The sequence below is a fragment of the Macadamia integrifolia genome, chromosome 9 (genome assembly GCF_013358625.1).
Source record: "Macadamia integrifolia cultivar HAES 741 chromosome 9, SCU_Mint_v3, whole genome shotgun sequence".
NCBI lineage: Eukaryota > Viridiplantae > Streptophyta > Magnoliopsida > Proteales > Proteaceae > Macadamia > Macadamia integrifolia.
Window position 1 is genome coordinate 31,464,639 of NC_056565.1, and position 22,200 is coordinate 31,486,838.

The window sequence follows — 22,200 nt, forward strand, 5'->3', positions numbered from 1 at the left end:
TGCTGCAACCCCTAATCGGCAGCCACCGAACCCCCCTCTTTCTTCTTCTTCTTCTTCTTCTTCTTCTTCTTCTTCTCCTGCTACTTCTATTCCTCCTAACCGAACTCAACTTCTCCTTCTATTCTTCTCTTCTTCTCTTTTCCTTCCCTGCTGCTGCAACCCCTAACCGGCAGCCACCGAACCTGCTTCTCCTCCTTTCTTCTTCTTCTTCTTCTTCTTCTTCTTTCTTCCCTGCTGCTGCAACTGAATCTGCAGCCGCACCTTTCTCCTCCTTTCTTCTTCTCCTTCTTCTTCCTGCTGCTGCTTCAGTTGCTGAAATCTTAAAATCTGATTATTGGATGGCTCTGGTTATTTGAATTCATTTTTTTCTCTTCTCGTCTCTTATAATCTGATGAGGATTATATCATTTTCTTTGGCCAAATGATAAGGATTACCAGAAATAAAAAAAATAGGTAGGATATTTATTAACACAGTTCTTTTCAAACCCTGCTTAATTTAAGGATACATACTAACTGTTCTGTGGATTTTCTATATCTGATTCCCTTCTCCATGCGGAACTGTCTCTACTTCCAATTCTGTCTTCTTGGCGCATATGAAAAGGCAAAAGCGAAAAAAACACTTCTGCAATATGATACCTACCAAACCTACAGAACATGGAAGAAATTGAATAATAATTTATGATCAAAGCCCACCTATTTGGTCATCTGTGGCTGAAATGATTACTTGATATAAAATTCCCTATGGAGCTTATAGGTTAAACTTTTTGCAGCTTTTGATAGTTCAACCATTCATGTTAACGCTTCCGTTTTTTATATTGTCCCAACCGGAAAATGGACAGATTCCATATGAGTGTATTTCTCCTTAACTATGCCTAGCAACCTCACACTTCTTGCATTGTGCACAGTATGCCTTACCCTTATTCACCCCTGTGGTGTAGCTGCCAGGGTCCCTTCCATATGTTTGGGCCGCCCCTAATTACATCACACCCCTTGATACCGTACCATTAAGTCTAGAATACGGAACTTATCGGCGAGGGTGTTACCTTGCGTGCTTGAGGGAGATCACACACATTTAGGTGTGCCCAAAGAGACGCTATTGGTTAACACTCTGAGATCAATCTACCCGAGCTATTCCCCTATTGGTATATCAAAGGGACCATGTGCCTCTGATTCATTCCGTGTATACGGGTGATAAGTATATCGGTCTTGTCAAGGTAGCCTTTCCGGTCCTAAACCTAGCCAACATGCATCATGTACTTGGACATAGAATTAATGACTAGGATCAACACAACTATGTAATATTGTTTGCGGTTCATGTTGGAACTCCTTGTAGTCATTTTTTACTTGTCTTAATCTATCATCCACCAATGGAAGGATTGGATTTATCATTAACATTAAAGGTGCTAGTGTTTATAACTACACCAGTTGTTGATTCTTACAACTGCACCGTATGATTGGTACCGTGGCTATATGCTAACACCACCAGTCTGATGTGGTATGGGTCTCAACCTGGTAAAGGTTTCACACATGCTATCTCGATGTTAACGGTGGACCCAAATTTGTCCACCACGGTTTTTAGTGATTGATTCAGCGTAAAATCCCCTACATAAGTGTTCTTACAGGAACCACCTTTGCTTGATCCATCACTTGAGAGTCTCTTTAACTTAGGCACACTTCTTTAAGTATGCCGCTAAGTTGATGCCACTCTCATTTGAGCTAACTCTTGTTTGGTCCTGTCGTCCTTGCTTGCGTATGTTTGGCTAGTCTTGTGTTCAAGTAGGAAAGTGTTGTGTATTGCTATCTCACTGTCTATATTTGTCCTTTTCCGGTACTAGTCAGTGCCGCCAACATCTTACCCCAATCAGCCTTTCTCGTTCATCCCACTTAGTTGGGATTGTCCTAGCAACCTGTCGGGACCATCATTCAGTGGTTCTCGATTGCAGGCATTCCTCCACAACCACCTTTGGATAACATGGATGGTCGAATGGCCAGGATAGAGGAAATGATGGCCAACCTCACGGAGGTGGTACGCACACATATGGTGGCACCAAGGGAAGAGGTTCCGGATCAACGGAGTCGCCCTCAAACTCCTAGGTTTGTTCCCCAACCTCCCTACCCGGCCGAGGATGAGTATGACTTCTTTGTCAATGCTCCTACCGCTAGGGCAGTTGAGGATCAAGAGAAGAAGGAATTAAAGGATCAGGTCAACCGTTTGGAGCACATTATAAGAATATGAAAGGGGCAGAAGACCAAATTTTTGATACTGAGGGGCTATGCTTTTTTCCCCAGGCAATCTTGCCAGAAAGGTTCAAGTGGACATGTGACAAGTTCGATGGAACTGGGGATCCCCGTACCCACTTGAAGTCTTTCATTGGACAGTTGAGGATAAAGAGGTTCACAGATGAAATGTTGGGGCAAGCTTTTCAATTCTCTCTAACCAGTGCGGCTCACCATTGGCTTATGTCTTTAGACAAGGCATCCTCTCACACTTGGGAAGACATTATGAGAGCTTTCACCAAACAGTATGGCTATAATACTGAAGTGGAATTAACAAGAAGAGAATTGGAAACGACAAGGCAAATGCCGAATGAAGGGTTCACTGAGTATTTGAGGCATTTCCGTGACAAAGCATCCACGATGAGGGATCGACCAAGTGAACGAGATCCGATTGCCATGATCATGAGGTCGGTGTGTGGTCCCTACAAGGATGTGTTGTTTGGCTAGGCAATATTAACATTTGATGGACTCAGAATGGCAGCCCAGCAGGTCGAAGATGCCCTCGCCCAAGAAGAGCTCCCCAAGTACAGCAAACTTGCTAAGGAGGCTAGTAGTAACAGAAAACCTCCTACCCAACAGAGGAATTCGGGGTCTAATGCCACGATGGCGATTCTTCCCACAACGTCGGCCTTGCCTACTCCGTCAATGCCATTTGTGATTGAGCAAGATGCAACCCCCGCTCCCCGTCGTCCTCGAAGGCAGTTCACTGACTTGGGGACTTCTTTGAGTTCAGTTTTGAATAGTTTGCTTCAGTCCGGTCTTATAGTCAAGCCAGAGCCTAGGCCCTTACCTGAGCGGAAACCTGATTGGTTCAATCCAAACCTGTTTTGTGACTACCATTCTCAGCAAGGTCATGCAACAGATAGATGTTACAAGTTGCAGGAGGCAATCCAAGATCTTCTTGATGCAAAGAAGTTTGAAATCCGGGTCAAACGACCTAATGTTGCCACAAATCCCCTTCCTCAGCATCGAATAGTTAACGCCTTGCAGGAAGATTTAGGAAATTTTGACCCGACTTCCCTTATCAGTTTTCTATCAGTGAAGAGTAGCCAAGCAGAGGCGACCAACGTTGGAGATCTTAGCAGATTTACTTTCCCCCTTCTGGCTGATGTTGTCACCTCTAGTTTAAAAGAGCCTGTAAAGTCAGAGTTGAAGGAAGATGACATCAATGGCCAGTATGATGAATCTGATTTTGAGACTTACACACCAAATCTTGGTTTGGAACTAAATGCAGTCAAACATGAAGCTAATGAGGATTATGATATCATTATCCCTGGGGAAGGGTTGTAGGCAAAGCAAAGGTTTTCAGAGTCTGACGACGAGGTAGAGTTCTACATTCCGGGTGAGATAATAGCAGAAACTCGAAGTGGGAAGAACTACAAGGCAGGACTCATAGAACCACTAGCAAGGCCAAAAGATCAGGGACTAAACAATAAGTTGATTGAACCGGAGAATCAAGTATTGAGACAATTGCAAAAGACCCAAGCAAATATATCTATTTGGGGCTTGCTCATGGCCTCTCCTACCCACAGGGAAGCAATGTTGAAATCTCTGGCAAGCATCCAAGTTCCAATTGGGACCGATTCAGCACAACTAGCGAGCCTAGTAGGAGCCGTGTATGCAGTGAACTCATTGATGTTTGCAGATGCCGATCTCCCTCTTGAAGGTTTGAACCACACAAGGGCTTTACACATAACCATTGATTGCAGAAGATGTCGAATTCCCCAAGTATAGGTAGACAATGGGTAGGCGTTGAATGTTTTCCCTCTCAGGACCTTTAAACATTTGGGATTTGATGAAGCCGAGATGAAGCCATCTAGTCAATGTGTTTGAGCTTGTGACAACACCAGGAGGAGCATGTTGGGAATTTTCACTGTGGTGATAGTAGTTGGATCGGCAGAATTCAAGGTAGACTTCCAAGTTATCGATATTCTTGCGTCTTTCAATATGATTTTAGGCCGTCCATGGTTACACAAGGCTGGGGCAGTTTCCTCTTCCCTTCACAAAAAAAGATAATTTTTTTGTTCAAAGGGCAGGTGATCACTGTCTTTGCAAATCCTAACTTGGTCAGCATGATGGCATCCGTTGATGTGGGGGAAAATAACAATGGTGAGACATCTGAAGTTCGTTTGGGAGGTTTTGAGTTGGGCAGTATCAATGCAACTTTGGGGCCTAGTTCACCGGGAGAGAGATTTGCTTTGACAGAGTTTAACATCACCAACCCTGGAGTAACCAACATGCTTCTTAAAATAAAGTATTTTCCAGGCATGGGCCTAGGGGTGTGACAACAGGGTGATCCAGATATTTTATCTCTGAATGTGAACACACAACGCTTTGGCCTTGGCTATGTTATGACAGAGGAGGACCAACGAAAGATAGCAGCCAAGAAGCAAAAATATGACAGAAATTTTGAGAGATATGAAGGGTTGAACTACAAGAATGAGGGGAAGAATTTGATCCATATGCTTAGCAACGGGGAAAGTTCTGAAGGAAAGGCAACAGAGGCAGGTTATCAGCAGAACAAGACTGTCAAGTATGGGCTACTCAAGGTTTCGAAGTGGAACAACATGGACGATGGATCTAAGACCGTCAATATGACCCCCTATTTCAAAACTCTGAATGGTTATTTCGTCAATGAAGGGCAGGATTTCTTCTATTGCGGATTCCCAGAACCATGGTTAGATGTATTTTCAGGGGAGAGGCTACCAAGCTTTGAGATCTTCTTTGATTGCACGATTGATTGGGCAGAGTTAGAACATTACTCACTGAAACAGTTTGAACAGGCCCAACAGGGACACACAGAGGAAGACCTAGATGTTAGCGGTCTCTTCGATGAGGAGATTATGATGATTGGTGGGACCAATGAATCTGAGACACCTTCACCCCACTTGTTGATTCATCGTGCTGAGGGTGTCATTCCTAACTGGAGCTGTTTGGATGAGTTTGTTTACCCTGAGGAGCTGAAATTTGTACCTGAAGAGTCGGCCATGTCTGGGCCTAAGTCCTTTAAGTTTGTAGGCAGTCCACTAGTTGTTTCTCCTTCTGTTTCTCTCCATGTCGGAGAAGGTATTTCCACTTATGCAGTGTCGGTTCTAGTCGGAGCTAAGTCTGATGTAATTGTCCCAGTTATTAATGAAATGAATCCTTCCGAGTATATTGCTTCTTCCTCTTCCCTATCCCCTCCAACTCCTGATGATGAATGTTGCAATGACCCATCGCCTGAATTTCTCAAATCATTAAAAGCTTTAAAGGAAAAGAAGGCCAAACCTGTTTGTGAGGATTTTAGATTGATAAATTTGGGGTTAGAACATGATCCCCGGGAGGTTAGACTTGGCATGTCCCTTGATGAGCAAGAGACAACCCAATTAATCGAGCTCTTAAAAGAATTTGAGGAGGTGTTTGCTTGGTCATACGCCGATATGCCCGGTATTGATGCCAGCATAGTTTAACATGATCTCCCTCTTTTCTCTGATGGAAAGCCGTTCCAACAAAAGATTCGGCGCATGCGTCCGGATTGGGCTCTGATGGTAAAAGAGGAGATTGCCAAGCAACTTAGTGTAGGGTTCATTGAGGTGACGAGGTATACTGAATGGTTGGCAAATGTCGTAGTTGTACCAAAGAAGGATGGTCGGATCAGGGTATGTGTGGATTATAGGGACATTAATAGGGCGAGCCCCAAAGATAATTTTCCCTTACCACACATCGATCTTTTAGTGGATAATACTGTGGGGCATGCGCTTCTATCATTCATGGATGGGTTTTCTGGTTACAATCAAATCCAAATGAATCCCAAAGATAAAGACAAGACGTCTTTCACTACGGATTGGGGCACTTATAGATACAGGGTGATGCCTTTTGGTTTGAAGAATGCAGGTGCTACCTACCAAAGGGCCGCCATCACTATCTTGCATGATTTGATACACAAAGAAGTGGAGGTGTATGTAGATGACATGATTGTCAAGTCGATTAATCGAGAAGGGCACTTTAAGGCTTTGGGGGTTTTCTTTGAGATGATCAAGGATTTCAAACTGAGACTGAACCCACAAAAATGTGTATTTGGGGTGACAGGTGGTATGCTTTTGGGGTTCATGGTAAGTGAGAGAGGCATTGGGATTGACCCATCAAAATCAAAGCAATAACAGAAATGTCACCTCCTCAAACGGAAAAGGAAATTCGAGGGTTTTTAGGAAGGATCCAATACATTAGTCGGTTCATTTCTCAACTAACAGGCATATGTGAACCGATCTTCAAATTACTGAAAAAGGATCAACCTAAGAGGTGGAATCCCTAATGCCAATTGGCTTTTGATCACATCAAGAGCTACCTGGTAAACCCACCAATCCTCATTCCCCCTACTCCCGGAAGGCCATTGTTGTTGTATCTCTTTGTATTAGAAACCTCCATGGGATCGATGGTGGCTCAGCATGGTCCAGATGGGTATATAGAGCAAGCAATTTATTACCTTAGTAAGAAGTTCACAGACTGTGAGATAAGGTACACAACCCTGGAGAAGACTTATGCAGCTTTGGTTTGGGCAACAAGGAGGTTGAGACATTACATGTTGACCTATTCAGTCTTTTTGGTATCCAGAATGGATCCCATCAAGTATCTTTTTGAGAAACCCGCGTTGACGAGCAGATTAGCACGTTGGTTATTGCTCTTAGCGGAGTTCGACATTGTGTATGTCACCCAGAAGTCCATCAAGGGTAGTGTCATCGCTGAACATCTATCTGCACATCCAGTTGTTGATACGAGGCCCTTGAATGACATATTTGCAGACGAAGATGTAGTTTCTGTTGAGGTTGAAAATGAGGTTGGCAGTTGGCAAATGTTCTTTGATGGAGCTACCAATCACAAAGGTTGCGGAGCCGGAGTTCTACTTATAACTCCTGAAGGATTGAATATGCCCATGGCATATAGGTTGGACTTCGAGTGCACCAACAACATGGCCGAGTATGAAGCTTGCCTCATGGGATTGAAAGCAGCCATCTCTATTGGGGTCAAAAGATTAGAAGTATACAGAGATTCGTCGATTGTCATATGCCAAGTCCAAGGTAAGTGGAAAACAAAGGAGGAAAAGTTAAAACCATACCAAGGGTGTGTAGAGTCTCTAATGAAGCAGTTCACAGAAATTAGTTTTGACTATTTCCAGAGGGACAATAACAGGTTTGTTGATGCTTTGGCTACTCTCGCATCGATGGTTGGTTTTGGTCCGGGTGAGCAAATACAACCATTCATTATAGATCGGAGAGTTCATCCTTCACATCAAGGCTTCGTCAATGCCCTGACAGTGGATGGTAGGCCTTGGTTTGCCCATATTGTGGATTTTATCAGAGAGGGGAAGTACCCTGCAGATGCTACCCAAGGAGATAAAAGGTTCCTGAGGCATTATGCCACCCAATTCATATTACACGAAGATATTTTGTACAAGCGATCTTTTGATGGTGTACAACTAGTGTGCGTGGATGAAGATCAAGCACAGACAATCTTGGAGTAAGTACATTAGGGAATCTGTGGCCCTCACATGAATGCTCGTATGTTGGCTAAGAAAATTCTCCGCTTAAGGTATTTTTGGAATACACTAGAAGCCGATTGCACAAAATTTGTGAAGAAGTGCCATAAATGTCAAATTTTTGCCCACCTCATCCATGTGCTCCCAACAGAATTGCACACACTGAGTTCTCCGTGGCCTTTTTCCACTAGGGGTATCGATGTGATCGGAAAAATTAACCCCAAAGCTTCAAACGGGCACGTGTTTGTGCTGGTAGCTATTGATTACTTCACCAAATGGGTAGAGGCTCAGTCATACGCAAAACTCACAACGGCAAAGGTAGCCAAATTTTTGCAAGAACATATCATTTGCCGACATGGGATGCCTTATGAGGAGATTTCTGACCAAGGTCAACATTTTAGGGGCAAGGCACAGGAGTTGTGTGACCAATTCAGGATTGCAAGGCACAGGTCTTCTCCTTATCGCCCTTAAACCAATGGAGCGGTTGAAGCGGCAAACAAAAACATGAAGGTCATACTCCAGAAGATGGCTGATAGGAACAATGATTCAGCTGACAAATTACCTTATGCCTTATGGGCTTATCGGACTTCTATTAGAACTCCAATTGGGGCAACTCCGTACTCTTTAGTATACGGGATGGAAGCAGTCCTCCCGGTTGAGCTAGAGGTCCCCTCTCTTAGAATTCTCATGGAGAGTCAGATTCCAGAAGCGGATTGGCTCAAGTCAAGGTATGAGGAGTTGAACCTCATTGATGAAAAAAGGATGAAGGCAATGGACAACATGAAGAAGTATCAACTGCGAGTTGCAAGGGCTTTCAACAAAAAAGTCCACCCACGTTCCTTGGAAGTTGGAGATTTGGTTTTAAAGGAGCAGAGAGCACCCATTCATGACCCAAGGGGCAAGTTTAGGCCAAACTGGAGTGGCCCTTTTGCGGTGAAGGAAATCCTCCCGGGGAAGGCAATACACCTTGTAGATCTTGATGGTCAAGAACTGCAGTACCTGACCAACTTAGATCAGCTGAAAAAGTATTATGTTTAGCCTCCGCATTCAAAAAAAAAAAAAAAAAAAGAAAGAAGGAATGCAATGAAGGAAAACTGCCTTTGAGGCATGAACTACGCTAGACCTGATTCCTAAATTTTTAGGATACGTAGGCAGCTTGAAAGTCAAAATCGAGCTCGGTCAATTTCCGCCACACCTTATAGCGGGTTGGACCTAATTTTCCATTTTTAGCAATCCCTTTCCCCTTTCAGACAAATGGTTGCTTGCTACTCTTATCATCAGGAGGTGATCGAGTCCGACTAAGAACTCTTCCCACCGTCTCTCAAATTCGGTGGATTCCAAGAGTTTTCATCTTTAGTCCTTTTTTCAAAATGACTATTTTGATTGACGTGATTTCTCTCGTGAACTCGTCATCCTTGCAAATAATTGTCTTGATCTGGCTCAAAGACTCCATCTACCGTTCTCCTATTCGACGGTTCCCAAGAGTTTTCAATAGCCCCTCTTTCAACTTAACTTTTTCTTTAGTCAGCGTGATCCTCTCGTGAGGTCGCTATCCAAAGTAGTATCCGTACTCTACCCGTGGCAAAACCATTGGGTTAGTTTCCTTCGGTATGTGTGTCTTAACTTTTGTTTTAGTTTAGGGTTTGGGCCCAGACATGATTGCGGTCATCTGAGAGACCAACCTTACATTTTCTAAATTGGCTCAATGGGTTCTTAGCTTTTGCAAATGACAAGCGGAAAAAAAAATTAGTTTACTTTGGTGGATGTGTCATATGATATTTTCCTGTAAATTGGTCCTTTCCTTAACTTACATTTTATGATGTACCCAGGAAATCCGAGTTGTGTTTTGTTGCTCCCATTATTATCATGGGTGTTGCTTTCCGCCGTTGGATGGTAGCAATGAGGGACGACGACCCTAAAGTCCTTGAAAAAGTGCATCTTCATGCACTCTTTCAGCTCCAGCGCATCAGTCCATGTTGTGCTTTGATATATGAGGCATCTCGTTTCTGGATCTGAGAACTTCATGTTTTTCGATTCGGAACTGTGGAAATTTGCCCTACTCTGGAAGAATTTCGAGCTTGTCTTGTTTACAATCATCGGAGAGATGTTTTTCGCCCAACACTGCAACCCGTTAGCTTGATTGAAATTCGAGAATTTTTCAGTTGGAGTGCTAAAGAGGCAAGGCGATTCATGGCAAGTGATCGAATCAATCTTTATGTTGTTATCCAAGAGTTTGCCCCACTTCGATCAAATACTGAAAGCTTTAGGGTGCATCGAAGGAATGCTTTCCTTTTTTGGATGATCGCTCGTTATCTATTACATTCCCCCAAGTGTGGAGGCTTACCCGTTATCATCTACGTCATTCGGCAGTTGAGACAAGATTGCGACATTATCCCTACTGTTTTGGCAGAGACTTTGAGAGGACTTGATATTATGACAGGTCATCGAAATTTTTGCACCAGTGACTTTAATGGGTGCTTCACCCTCCTCCAGGTATGCTTAGTCGAGCGCCTTCAATTGGTTCAACCCTTGGTTATAGCTCATTTGGAACTATTCCAATATTTCAAGCGAATTCAGACCTTCAACTACCACGATGCAACAAATTGGCCTGAGCGACTGGGGGCCCTCACAGAGCGAAGCATTAGGTGGGAAGTCCACTGGTGGTCAGTTCGGAACCCTGTTTTACACACTTCTGGCTGTGACTATGTCAGGTTATTAGGCATATACCATACCTCCTTCTACATACCGATTCGCTTCATGCGTCAATTCGGTTTACCTCAGGGTGCTCTAGGGGATGTGGGTACCACGCCTATCATAGAGGCTTTAACAGAAGGTTTGGTGAATTCCATTGTATCCTCGTGGAACCATTTGGCTCGCCTAGGTTAAGGTTGTTAAATTGAAGATCTTTTGGTCTGGGCAGCATTTACTGAGGAGTCATTCCCCACCTTTCTGCTTTTCAAAACTTGTAGTAGTTGTGGCGCCATTTTTTTTCCTTTCAATGAAAAGACTTTGTCCTTTATGATGATCAATCCACTAGCAACATTCTCCTTCATGAACATATGGGCTTTGTGTGTTTTTACTAACCACTAACCTTCGTATGATGGTGCTCTTTCCAAGCCCCTTGGCTTTCGGATCTAGACCTCTCGTGGATTCGGCATGTGATGGCATCTCGAACACCATTGCGATCTCTTAAATTCAATGCAGTTGTTTGTTGCTAATTTTGCTAAGCTTCATGTCCTTATTCAGGTACTTGATATCTAGAATCTCCCAAGTTTTCCTTTGCTAATTCTAATGTAGGTGCACAACCAAACACATCGTTGGCACCAATTTCGTGAGAATCCTCAGGATCACAATCGAGCACCGTTGTTGATCCCAGCTGAGCACCGCTGTGCGAGGATGACCATCCCCTGAAGAGAATCCCAAGGTTCATAGTTGTGCATGACTGCCAAGGTGGATTATCCGCACCAATTTGTCGAGAATCCTTAGGATCATAGCTGAGCACCGCTATCGATCCCAACTGAGCACCGCTGCACGAGGACTATCCACACCAAATTTTTGAGAATCCTTAGGATCACAACCGAGCACCGTTGTTGATCCCAGCTGAGCACCACTGTGCGAGGACGATCATCCCCTGCAGAGAATCCCAAGGTTCATAGTCTTGCACGACTGCCAATATGGACTATCCGCACCAACCTTTTGAGAATCCTTAGGATCACAACCAAGCACCGTTGTTGATCCCAGCTGAGCACCGCTGTGCGAGGATGATCATCCCCTGTAGAGAATCCCAAGGTTCATAGTCTTGCACGACTGCCAATATGGACTATCTGCACCAACTTTTTGAGAGTCCTTAAGATCACAATCGAGCACCGTTGTTGATCCCAACTGAGCACCGTTGTGCGAGGACAATCACCCCTCCAGAGAATCCCAAAGTTGACAGCCACGCGGCTAGAAACTCAAATTTTTGGCGTCACACAGTTTGGGCATTACCTCTATATTGACCAACCGCGGCAGGTTTTAAATCATAGTAGCATCCACACGCTACCTGATTTTGCATGTGCTATCGATCGAAATTTCCTACCTTTGGTCTTATTGCTCGTTTTGCATTTGCATTAGCACCTCCGCCATCCTTCATCCGGATGTCGGCAGTACATTACTCTCGGTGACAAAATGGTGTGTTCTTTTCTTTGCCTTTCGACCGTTACACAGGTCTCGGTCAAAGAGGGACAATCTGTAGACACTGAATTTTGTCACCCCCCGGCAATGATGACAATATGAGGGATTACATGTTGGATATTTTAGACTTGGAGAATTTTCAAACTTAGAGTAGAAAATGACCATATTTTCCTATAAACTTTCAAGAGAAAATGTTTTCAAAAATTAGAATTTGATGTTGTGGATTATTGTTGTTTGTCCCCTCAAGTCGGACATTACACTTTGATGCGAGAACTATGCGAATCGACGCCCGATTCTCTCTTTCATTATATGATTCGAGTCTCTACTTATTTTCGTAAAGGTTTTCGATCAAGACTACAATCTTGTCTCACATCATTGGATAGTGCTCGGACTGAGCTTTCTAACGACATATTACATGTCAAATTCCGACAAACGGTTTGGAAGATATGACCCCCGAAAGTTGACTCCAAAGTTCGGTATCAGATTCCATTCCGAGCAACCAAAGGGTGCCACTTGGCACCCAAACCCCTTTGTCCAAAAGCAAGCCTTTTTGGACAATTCTCTCTAGTTTTTTAGTCTCACATCGAAAATATGAGAGAATTGTCCCAAGTCCCAAGGCTATAAGAATAGCCCTTCCTCTCTTCCAAAAAAATAAGAGAAAAATTGAGAATTTGGGAGAGAGGATGGCCCCATTAAGGTTTTTGGCTATCTTCTTCCCTCTAAAATCAAATATTCTCCAATTTTAAAAGTTTAATACATTAATCCTTCCTTGAGCTGGGAGATCTTGTCCGGTTCGGTTCGATTTGGGGGCTTGAAACACAAGGGTTATCTCCCCTTGTTTCTTGATTAAAGCCGGTTTAAGGTATTTTTCTTCTCCTAATTACAGTTTAAAACTAGCTTATCTAATTTAATAAATTAATTTCTAATTTATTAATAATTGATTTGTTTAGATTAATTATGTTTAATTAATTTCAGTTTGGTTCAATACGGTTGGTTCATTAGATATGAATATATTTATTCCAGTCCAATTAAAGGTATTTAGGTAATTGATTTTTTTAGACTAATTAGGTTTAATTTTTTTTTTTATTTAACATGTAGATTTGATTTGGTTTAGTTTTTTTTTTAAATTGTTTTTCGTTCTTTTAATCTAGACCCTTAGATTAGGATCTCAAGCCCTAATTTCTTCCCCCATCTTTTCTTCCTTTATTTCTTCTTTTCCCTATAGCAGGAAATCAGCCGCACCTTTCTCCTCCTTTCTTCTTCTTCTTCTTCTTTTTCTCTTCTTCTTCCCAACTGCTGCAACCAAACCGCAGCCACACCTAACTACTTCTCCTTCTTCTCTTCTTCCCTTCTTCTCTTTTCCTTCCCTGCTGCTGCAACCCCTAACCGGCAGCCACTGAACCCGCTTCTCCTCCTTTCTTCTCTTCTTCTCTTCTTCTCTTCTTCTCTTTTCCTTCCCTGCTGCTGCAACCCCTAACCGGCAACCACCGAACCCCCCTCTTTCTTCTTCTTCTTCTTCTTCTCCTGCTACTTCTATTCCTCCTAACCGAACTCAACTTCTCCTTCTTCTATTCTTCTCTTCTTCTCTTTTCCTTCCCTGCTGCTGCAACCCCTAACCGGCAGCCACCGAACCCGCTTCTCCTCCTTTCTTCTCCTTCTTCTTCTTCTTCTTTCTTCCCTGCTGCTGTAACCGAATCTGCATCCACACCTTTCTCCTCCTTTCTTCTTCTTTTTCGTCTTCTTCTTTCTTCCCTACTGCTGCAACTGAATCTGCAGCCGCACCTTTCTCCTCCTTTCTTCTTCTCCTTCTTCTTCCTGCTGCTGCTTCAGTTGCTGAAATCTTAAAATCTGATTATTGGATGGCTCTGGTTATTTGAATTCATTTTTTTCTCTTCTCGTCTCTTATAATCTGATGAGGATTATATCATTTTCTTTGGCCAAATGATAAGGATTACCAGAAATAAAAAAAATAGGTAGGATATTTATTAACACAGTTCTTTTCAAACCCTGCTTAATTTAAGGATACATACTAACTGTTCTGTGGATTTTCTGTATCTGATTCCCTTCTCCATGCGGAACTGTCTCTACTTCCAATTCTGTCTTCTTGGCGCATATGAAAAGGCAAAAGCGAAAAAAACACTTCTGCAATATGATACCTACCAAACCTGCAGAACATGGAAGAAATTGAATAATAATTTATGATCAAAGCCCACCTATTTGGTCATCTGTGGCTGAAATGATTACTTGATATAAAATTCCCTATGGAGCTTATAGGTTGAACTTTTTGCAGCTTTTGATAGTTCAACCATTCATGTTAACGCTTCTGTTTTTTATACTGTCTCAACCGGAAAATGGACAGATTCCATATGAGTGTATTTCTCCTTAACTAAGCCCAGCCGCCCCACACAGCTCCCTCTCCATTGTTTGTTTTTTTTGGCTCCATGTTCTTTTTTTTTTCTTTCTTTTTTCCTTCTCTCTGAATAAAAAACAGAACGATCCTTCTGCATTTTTTTTTTCTTCATCATAGTCTTAATTGTTCATTGTGGATTAAATGATTTTGATAAGTTGTCCGTTTTTTTTTTATTTCTTTTGCTTTCTAAAATCTTCCCAAGGATCTCAAATTTCCCTAATTTTGGGTCCTAGAATCAAATGATTTTCTTTTTCTGTTTTCTTTTCTCTCTTAATAATATATGGGACGTAGTTTAGGGCGTGTTTAGTTTAGGACGGGCGTGGCTGGCCCCTCAAACTAGCTCGTAGCATTAGGTGCGTATTGGGGATTTGGGGTTTCCCTACTATCTCCTATCTTTTGTACTCCAACATTCACTTGCATTAGTGTAGTACTAATTTAGATTAATTAAATTAACTTAGTTAACTTAATTAGTCATTTCGACTGTTGTTTATTTAATTGTGGTTAATTTATTTAGTTTTTTTTTTAATCACTGCATTTGATTTCTTCATTCAATTCAATTTATTAAATTTGCGTAATTACCAATCTTTTTCCCTCTAGCAGTTCGTTTATTTTAATCAATCAATTAATTAGTTATTTAATGTAGGATAATTAACTAGATTGATTAGTTAAAAGATTCTCTTCTCATTAGCTTAACTAGGGTTTTGAAAATGTTTAACTCATCATAGGATTAGCTCAAGGTAAACATAATCAGTGCAATTAGGTCTCATAATTAGTTTAATTAAACCGTAGGTGTAGTTTACTCCTCCTACACTAGATTAGGTAGTTAGTGAAAATGCATTCATTTAATGTAATTAATCCACTTCATTTTCTACAAATCAATTAGGTCTCATTTAATTTATAACCCTTTTTACCAATTAGATTAAGTAGGATTGTAATAATTTATTTCAAATTACTAGGGGATGGGTTTAATCATTTTAATTAATTCAATTTAGGATCTCACAAATTCATTGATCATCCATCTAGGTCAGGCTCAATTAATCGAATTAGTTTAATTTAGGGTTTCATAAGTTGCTAAACTAATCCTAGGTTTAGGCTTATTTAATTAGCTTAATCTAAGACTCATAATACATTAATTAAATCATTTAGCCTTATTTAATTAGTGTAATCATTTCATTATTTACATCATAACCGAGCTAGCATAATTTAGACACTTGGTTTAGGGTTTTCACATGTCATGCTTAGATACCTAGTTTAGGGTTTTCAGTTACCTAGATTTAGGACTAGTTAGTAGGGTACAAACAAACTTTGGTCAAACAAAAAGAGACCGGCCTTAGGGTCGGGTAGACTGGGTGCCTAACACCTTCCCAGTCTGTCACTTGACACTTGTCTAGAATCTTGGTGCACACCAGCCTTATCCATCAGAGTCATTAGTCTCTCTCCCTTGATTGGGGGAGACATTTATGGGTCCTAGACCCATTCTAGGTGGCGACTCCTTTTTACCCATAACATGTATCCCCCTTTGGCTTTTGATGGCCAGGGGATACTATCTCATCTCATTAGGGTCGAACCCTAGCGTATGTACACGTGCTAAGCACCATATCGCGATCCTGGGGCGGAGGTCCATGGTACCTACATTAGGTTTTAGAAATTAGGGCTTCGGATTTAGTGTTTAGGATTTGCGGCATTGCATTTAGGATTTATGGCGATTTTGGGATTAGGGTTTAGGATTTAGGGTTTAGGGTTTAGGGTTTAGGGTTTAGGGTTTTCGGTTATGGGTTTAGAGTGTTAGTTTTAGGGTTTAGGTTTCTCGGATTAGGGTTTTGGGTTTGGGGCTTAGGGTTTATGGTTAAGGTTTAGGGTTTTGGATTTAGGGTTTGGGGATTTGGGTTTGGGGTTTAGGCTTTAGAGTTTTTTGGTTTGGGTGTTGGGGATTAGGGTTTAGGATTTACGCTTTAGCGTTTTGGGTTTGGGGTTTATGGTTAAGAGTTTTAGGTTTTGTGGTTTTGGGTATAAGTTTTAGTTCTTAGGGCTTAGGGTATAGGGCTTCGGGTTTAGGGTTTTAGGGTTTAGGGTTTATGGCTTCTGGTTTTAGGGTTTAGGTTTAGCGTTTAGAGTATATGGTTTATGGTTTAGGGTTTTGGGTTTATGGTTTAGGGATTATGGTTTAGGGTTTAGGGTTTAGGGTTTAGGGTTTAGGGTTTAGGGTTTAGGGTTTAGGGTTAGGGTTTAGTGCTTAGGGTATACGGTTTAGTAGTGTTTAGGGTTTAGTGTTTAGGGTATAGGGTTTAGGGTCTAGCATTAGGGTATTGGGCTTTAGGTTTTAGGGTTTAGGTTTAGGGGTTCAGGGTTTCGGGATTTGGGCTTAGGTTATATGTTTTTAGGGTTGAGGGTCTAGGTTATGGTTTTATAGGTTAGGATTTAGGGCTTAGGGTATATAAGCTTTAGACTTTGAGGTTTAGGGTTTAGGGTTTATGGTTTAGGTTTTATGGTTTTCGGTAGACAGTTGAGGATTTAGGATTAAGGGTTTAGGGTTTAGTGTTTGGGGTTTAGGATTTAGGGTTTTGGGTCTGGAGTTGTGGGTTTGGGGGTTAGGTTTTGGATTTTTAGCTTTAGGGTTTTGGGTTTTGGGTTTTGGGTTTAAGGATTTAGAGCTTAGGGTTTAAGGTTTGAGGTATAAGTTTTAGTCGCTTATGTTTAGGACATAGGGCTTTGGGTTAAGGGTTTTAGGGTTTAGGTGCAAGGCTTAGGGTTTAGGGTTTGGAGTTTGGGGTTTAGGGTTTAGGGTTTAGATTTTAGGGTTATGGGTATAGGGTTTAGAGTTTAAGGGTTTTGGGTTTAGGGTATTGGATTTAGGGTTTAGGGTATAGGTTTTAAGGTTTAGGGTTTAGGGTCTACGGTTTAAGGTTTAGGGTTTAGGGTTAAGGTTTAGGTTTTTGGATTTAGGGTTTCGGGTTTAGGGTTTAGGATTTGCGGCTTTGGGTCTGGGTTTAAGGGTTTTGGGATTAGGGTTTATGATTTAGGGTTTAGGGTTCATGGTTTAGGGTTTAGGGTTTAGGGTTTATGGTATAAGTTTTATTTCTTAGGGTTAAGGGTATAGGGCTTTAGGTTTTAGGTTTTAGGTTTTAGGTTTTAGGTTTTAGGGTTCTAGGTTTTAGGGTTTTAGGTTTATGACTTAGGGTTTTAGGGTTTAGTTTTAGTGTTTAGCGTATAAGGTTTAGGGTTTTGGGTTTGTGGTTTAGGGATTATGGTTTAGGATTTAGTGTTTAGTGCTTAGGGTATACGATTTATGATTTAGGGTTTAGGATTTTGGGTATAGGGTTTAGGGTGTAGGGTTAGGGTATAGGGCTTTAGGGGTTCAGGGTTTCGGGTTTAGGGCTTAGGTTATAGGGTGTTTGGGTTTAGGGTTTTGGTTTTAGGTTTTAGGGTTTAGCATTAAGGGCTTAGTGTATATTCTTCAGAGTTTGAGGTTTAGGGTTTAGGGCTTATGGTATAGGGATTAGGATTTATGGTTGAAGGTTTATGGTTTTGACTTTTGAGGGTTTAAGGTTAATGGTTTAAGCCTTAGGGTTTTGGGCTAAAGGTTTTGGGATTAGGGCTAATGGTTTTGGGTTTAGGTTTTAGTGTTTACGCTTTACGGTTTAGTGTTTAGAGTTTTCAGTTTTGGGTTTTGGGCTTCGGGTTTCGGGTTTTGGGTTTTTGGTTTTGGGTTTCGGGTTTTGTGTTTATAGGTTAGGGTTTAGGGTTTAGGGTTTAGGATTTATGGTATAGGCTTTTTAGGATTTGTGGTTTGTGGTCTAGGGTTAGGGTATAGGGCTTTAGGGTTTAGGTTTAGGTTTAGGGGTTCAGGGTTTCGGGATTAGGGCTTAGGTTATAGGGTGTTTGGGATTAGGGTTTAGGTTTTAGGTTTTAGGGTTTAGGATTTAAGGCTTAGGGTATATATGCTCTAGACTTTGAGGTTTAGGGTTTAAGGTTAAGGGTTTAGGGTTTAGGGTTTTTATTTATTTATTTATTTTTTTATAGGTAGGGAGGGGATGTAGATAACAGCCTAGAGGCTTGAACTCAAGACTTCCTTGTGGGCATGGTCTTTTTGTCCACCACAGCTCACCAACTGCATCGGGCAGTTGTTGTTATTCGGGTTTAGGGTTTAGGGTTTTAAGGTTTAGGATTTACGCAATAGGGTATAAGGCTTTAGGGCTTCGGGGTTTGGGATTTTGGGTCTAGGTTTTAAGGTTTTAGGGTTTATGGTTAAGATTTTTAGGGTTTGTGTTTAGCGTTTAGGGTTATTGGTAAAGGGTTAAGGGTTTAGGGTCTGTGGTTTAAGATTTAGGGTTTATGGTTTAAGGGTTTAGGGCTTGGGGTTTATAGTGTAGGGTTTGGGGTTTAGGGATTAGGGTTGTGGGTTGTGGGTTTAGGGTTTAGGGTTTAGGGTTTGGGGTCTACTGTTTTGGGATTTGGGTTTGGGGTTTAGGCTTTAGGGTTTTAGGTTTTAGGTTTTGTGTTTTCGGTTTTGGGCTTAGAATTTAAGGTTTTTTGTACAAGTTTTAGTTCTTTAGGGTTTAGGGTTTAGGTTTAGGGGTTCAGGGTTTCGAGATTAGGGCTTAGGTTATAGGGCTTTAGGGATTAGGGTTTATGTTTTAGGTTTTAGGGTTTAGGATTTTGGGCATAGCGTATATGCTTTACACGTTGAGGTTTACAGTTTAGGGATTAGGGTGTATGGTTTAGGGTTGAGGGTTTGGGGTTAAAGGTTTAAGCCTTAGGGTTTTGGGCTTTGGGCTTCAGCTTTAGGGTTAATGGTTTTGAATTCAGGAATTAGGGTTTAGGATTTTGGGGTTAGGGTTTGGGGTTTGGGGTTTTGGGTGTAGGGTTTAAGGGTTTTGGGTTTTGGGTTTTGGTTTTATGGTTTAGGGTTCAGGGTTAAGGGTTTAGGGTTTGCGTTTTGGATTGTGGGTATAGGGTTTAGGGTTTTGGGTATAGTTTAGGGATTATGGTTTAGGATTTAGTGTTTTGTGCTTAGGGTATACGGGTTATGATTTAGGTTTTAGGGTTTTCGGTATAGAGTTTAGGGTCTACGTTTAGGGTATAGGGCTTTAGGTGTTCAGGGTTTCGGGTTTAGGGCTTAGGTTATAGGGTGTTTGGGTTTAGGGTTTAGGTTTTAGGTTTTAGGTTTTAGGGTTTAGGATTAAGGGCTTAAGGTATATGCTTCCGAGTTTGAGGTTTAGTGTTTAGGGTTTAGGGTATAGGGATTTGGATTTATGGTTTAAGGTTTATGGTTTTGACTTTTGAGGGTTTAAGGTTATAGGTTTAAGCCTTAGGGGTTCGGGCAATGGGTTTTTGGATTTGGGCTAATGGTTTTGGGTTCAGGTTTTAGTGTTTACGCTTTACGGTTTAGTGTTTAGAGTTTTGGGTTTTGGGCTTCGGGTTTCGGATTTCGGGTTTTGGGTTTTGGGTTTAGAGTTTAGGATTTATGGTATAGGCTTTTTAGGATTTGTGGTTTAGGGTCTAGGGTTAGGGTATAAGGTTTAGGTTTAGGTTTAGGGGTTCAGGGTTTCGGGATTAGGGCTTAGGTTATAGGGTGTTTGGGATTAGGGTTTAGGTTTTAGGTTTTAGGGTTTAGGATTTAGGTTTTAAGGCTTAGGGTATATATGCTTTAGACTTTGAGGTTTAGGTTTTAAGGTTAAGGGTTTAGGGTTTAGGGCTTTTATTTATTTATTTATATTTTTAATGTAGGGAGGGGATGTAGATAACAGCCTAGAGGCTTGAACTCAAGACTTCCTTGTGGGCATGGTCTTTTTGTCCACCACAGCTCACCAACTGCACCGGGCAGTTGTTGTTATTCGGGTTTAGGGTTTAGGGTTTAGGGTTTAGGGTTTTAAGGTTTAGGGTTTAGGCATTAGGGAATAAGGCTTTAGGGCTTCGGGGTTTGGGATTTTGGGTCTAGGTTTTAAGGTTTTAGGGTTTATGGTTAAGATTTTTAGGGTTTGTGGTTTTAGGATTTAGGGTTTAGGGTTTAGGGTTTAGGGTTTAAGGGTTTTGTGTTTAGCGTTTAGGGTTAACGGTAAAGGGTTAAGGGTTTAGGGTATGTGGTTTAGAATTTAGGGTTTAGGGTTTAAGGGTTTAGGGCTTGGGGTTTATAGTGTAGGGTTTGGGGTTTGGGGATTAGGGATTAGGGTTGTGGGTTTACGGTTTAAGAATTAGGGATTAGGGTTTAGTGTTTAGGGTTTGGGGTCTAGTGTTTGGGGATTTGGTTTTGGGGTTTAGGCTTTAGGGTTTTAGGTTTTGGGTTTTGGGTTTTGGGCTTAGAATTTAAGGTTTTTGGTATAAGTTTTAGTTCTTTAGGGTTTAGGGTTTAGGGTTTAGGTTTAGGGGTTCAGGGTTACGAGATTTGGGCTTAGGTTATAGGGCTTTAGGGATTAGGGTTTATGTTTTTGGTTTTAGGGTTTAGGATTTTGGGCTTCGGGTATATGCTTTAGACTTTGAGGTTTACAGTTTAGGGATTAGGGTTTATGGTTTAGGGTTGAGGGTTTGGGGTTAAAGGTTTAAGCCTAAGTGTTTTGGGCTTTGGGCTTCGGGTTTAGGGTTAATGGTTTTGGGTTAAGGAATTAGGGTTTAGGATTTTGGGGTTAGGGTTTGGGGTTTTTGGTTTTGGGTTTAAGGGTTTTGGGTTTTGGTTTTATGGTTTAGGGTTCAGGGTTAAGGGTTTAAGGCTTGGGGTTTAGGATTTAGGGTTTTGGGTCTAGAGTTTGGGGTTTGGAGTTTGGGGTTTGGGGTTTGGGGTTTGGGGTTTATGGTTTGGATTTTTGGCTTTAGGGTTTTGGGTTTTGGGTTTAAGGGTTTAGGGCTTCTAGTTTAAAGTTTGAGGTATAAGTTTTAGTCCCTTGGGTTTACGATTTAGGGCTTCGGGTTTAGGGTTTTAGGGTTTTAGGGTTTAGGGTTTAGGGTTTTAGAGTTTAGTTTTAGTACTTATGGTTTAGGTTTTAGGAATTAGGGTTTCGGATTTAGGGTTTAGGATTTGTGGCTTTGCATTTAGGGTTTATGGCGATTTTGGGATTAGGGTTTAGGATTTAGGGTTTAGGGTTTTGGGTTTTGGGTTTAGAGTGTTGGTTTTAGGGTTTAGGTTTCTCGGATTAGGGTTTTGGGTTTAGGGCTTAGGGTTTATGGTTAAGGTTTAGGGTTTAGGATTTAGGGTTTGGGGATTTGGGTTTGGGGTTTAGGCTTTAGGGTTTTTGGTTCTGGGTTTTGGGGATTAGGGTTTAGGATTTTGGCTTTAGCGTTTTGGGTTTGGGGTTTATGGATAAGAGTTTTAGGGTTTGTGGTTTTGGGTATACGTTTTAGTTCTTAGGGCTTCGGGCATAGGGTTTTAGGGTTTAGGGTTTATGGCTTAGGGTTTTAGGGTTTAGGTTTAGCGTTTAGGGTTTTAGGGTTTATGGTTTAGGGTTTTGGGTTTATGGTTTAGGGATTATGGTTTAGGGTTTAGGGTTTAGTGCTTAGGGTATACGGTTTAGTGTTTAGGGTTTAGTGTTTAGGGTATAGGGTTAGGGTTTAGGGTCTAGGGTTAGGGTATTGGGCTTTAGGTTTTAGGTTTAGGTTTAGGGGTTCAGGGTTTCGGGATTTGGGCTTAGGTTATATGTTTTTGGGTTCAGGGTCTAGGTTTTGGTTTTATAGGTTAGGATTTAGGGCTTAGGGTATATAAACTTTAGACTTTGAGGATTAGGGTTTTGGGTTTAGGGTTTATGGTTAGGTTTTATGGTTTTCAGTTGATAGTTGAGGATTTAGGATTAAGGGTTTAGGGTTTAGTGTTTGGGGTTTAGGATTTGGGGTTTTGGGTCTAG

At 41.6% G+C, this 22,200-nt stretch overlaps 1 protein-coding gene across 1 annotated transcript; it reads left to right on the forward strand.

The window, feature by feature from the left end:
- Positions 1-6,687: 6,687 nt before the first annotated feature.
- On the forward strand, positions 6,688-7,773 carry LOC122089705. The gene is made up of 2 exons (XM_042659403.1): positions 6,688-7,311; positions 7,429-7,773. Exons 1-2 carry the CDS (start codon positions 6,688-6,690, stop codon positions 7,771-7,773), a joined length of 969 nt encoding a protein of 322 aa, XP_042515337.1.
- Positions 7,774-22,200: the final 14,427 nt, after the last annotated feature.

Bases quoted from the DNA above. Each gene is read 5' to 3' on its own strand.
- LOC122089705 (XM_042659403.1), top strand. From the start codon at position 6,688: ATGGTGGCTCAGCATGGTCCAGATGGGTATATAGAGCAAGCAATTTAT. The intron at 7,312-7,428 runs GTCATATGCCAA...GACTATTTCCAG, and splicing joins TATACAGAGATTCGTCGATT to AGGGACAATAACAGGTTTGT.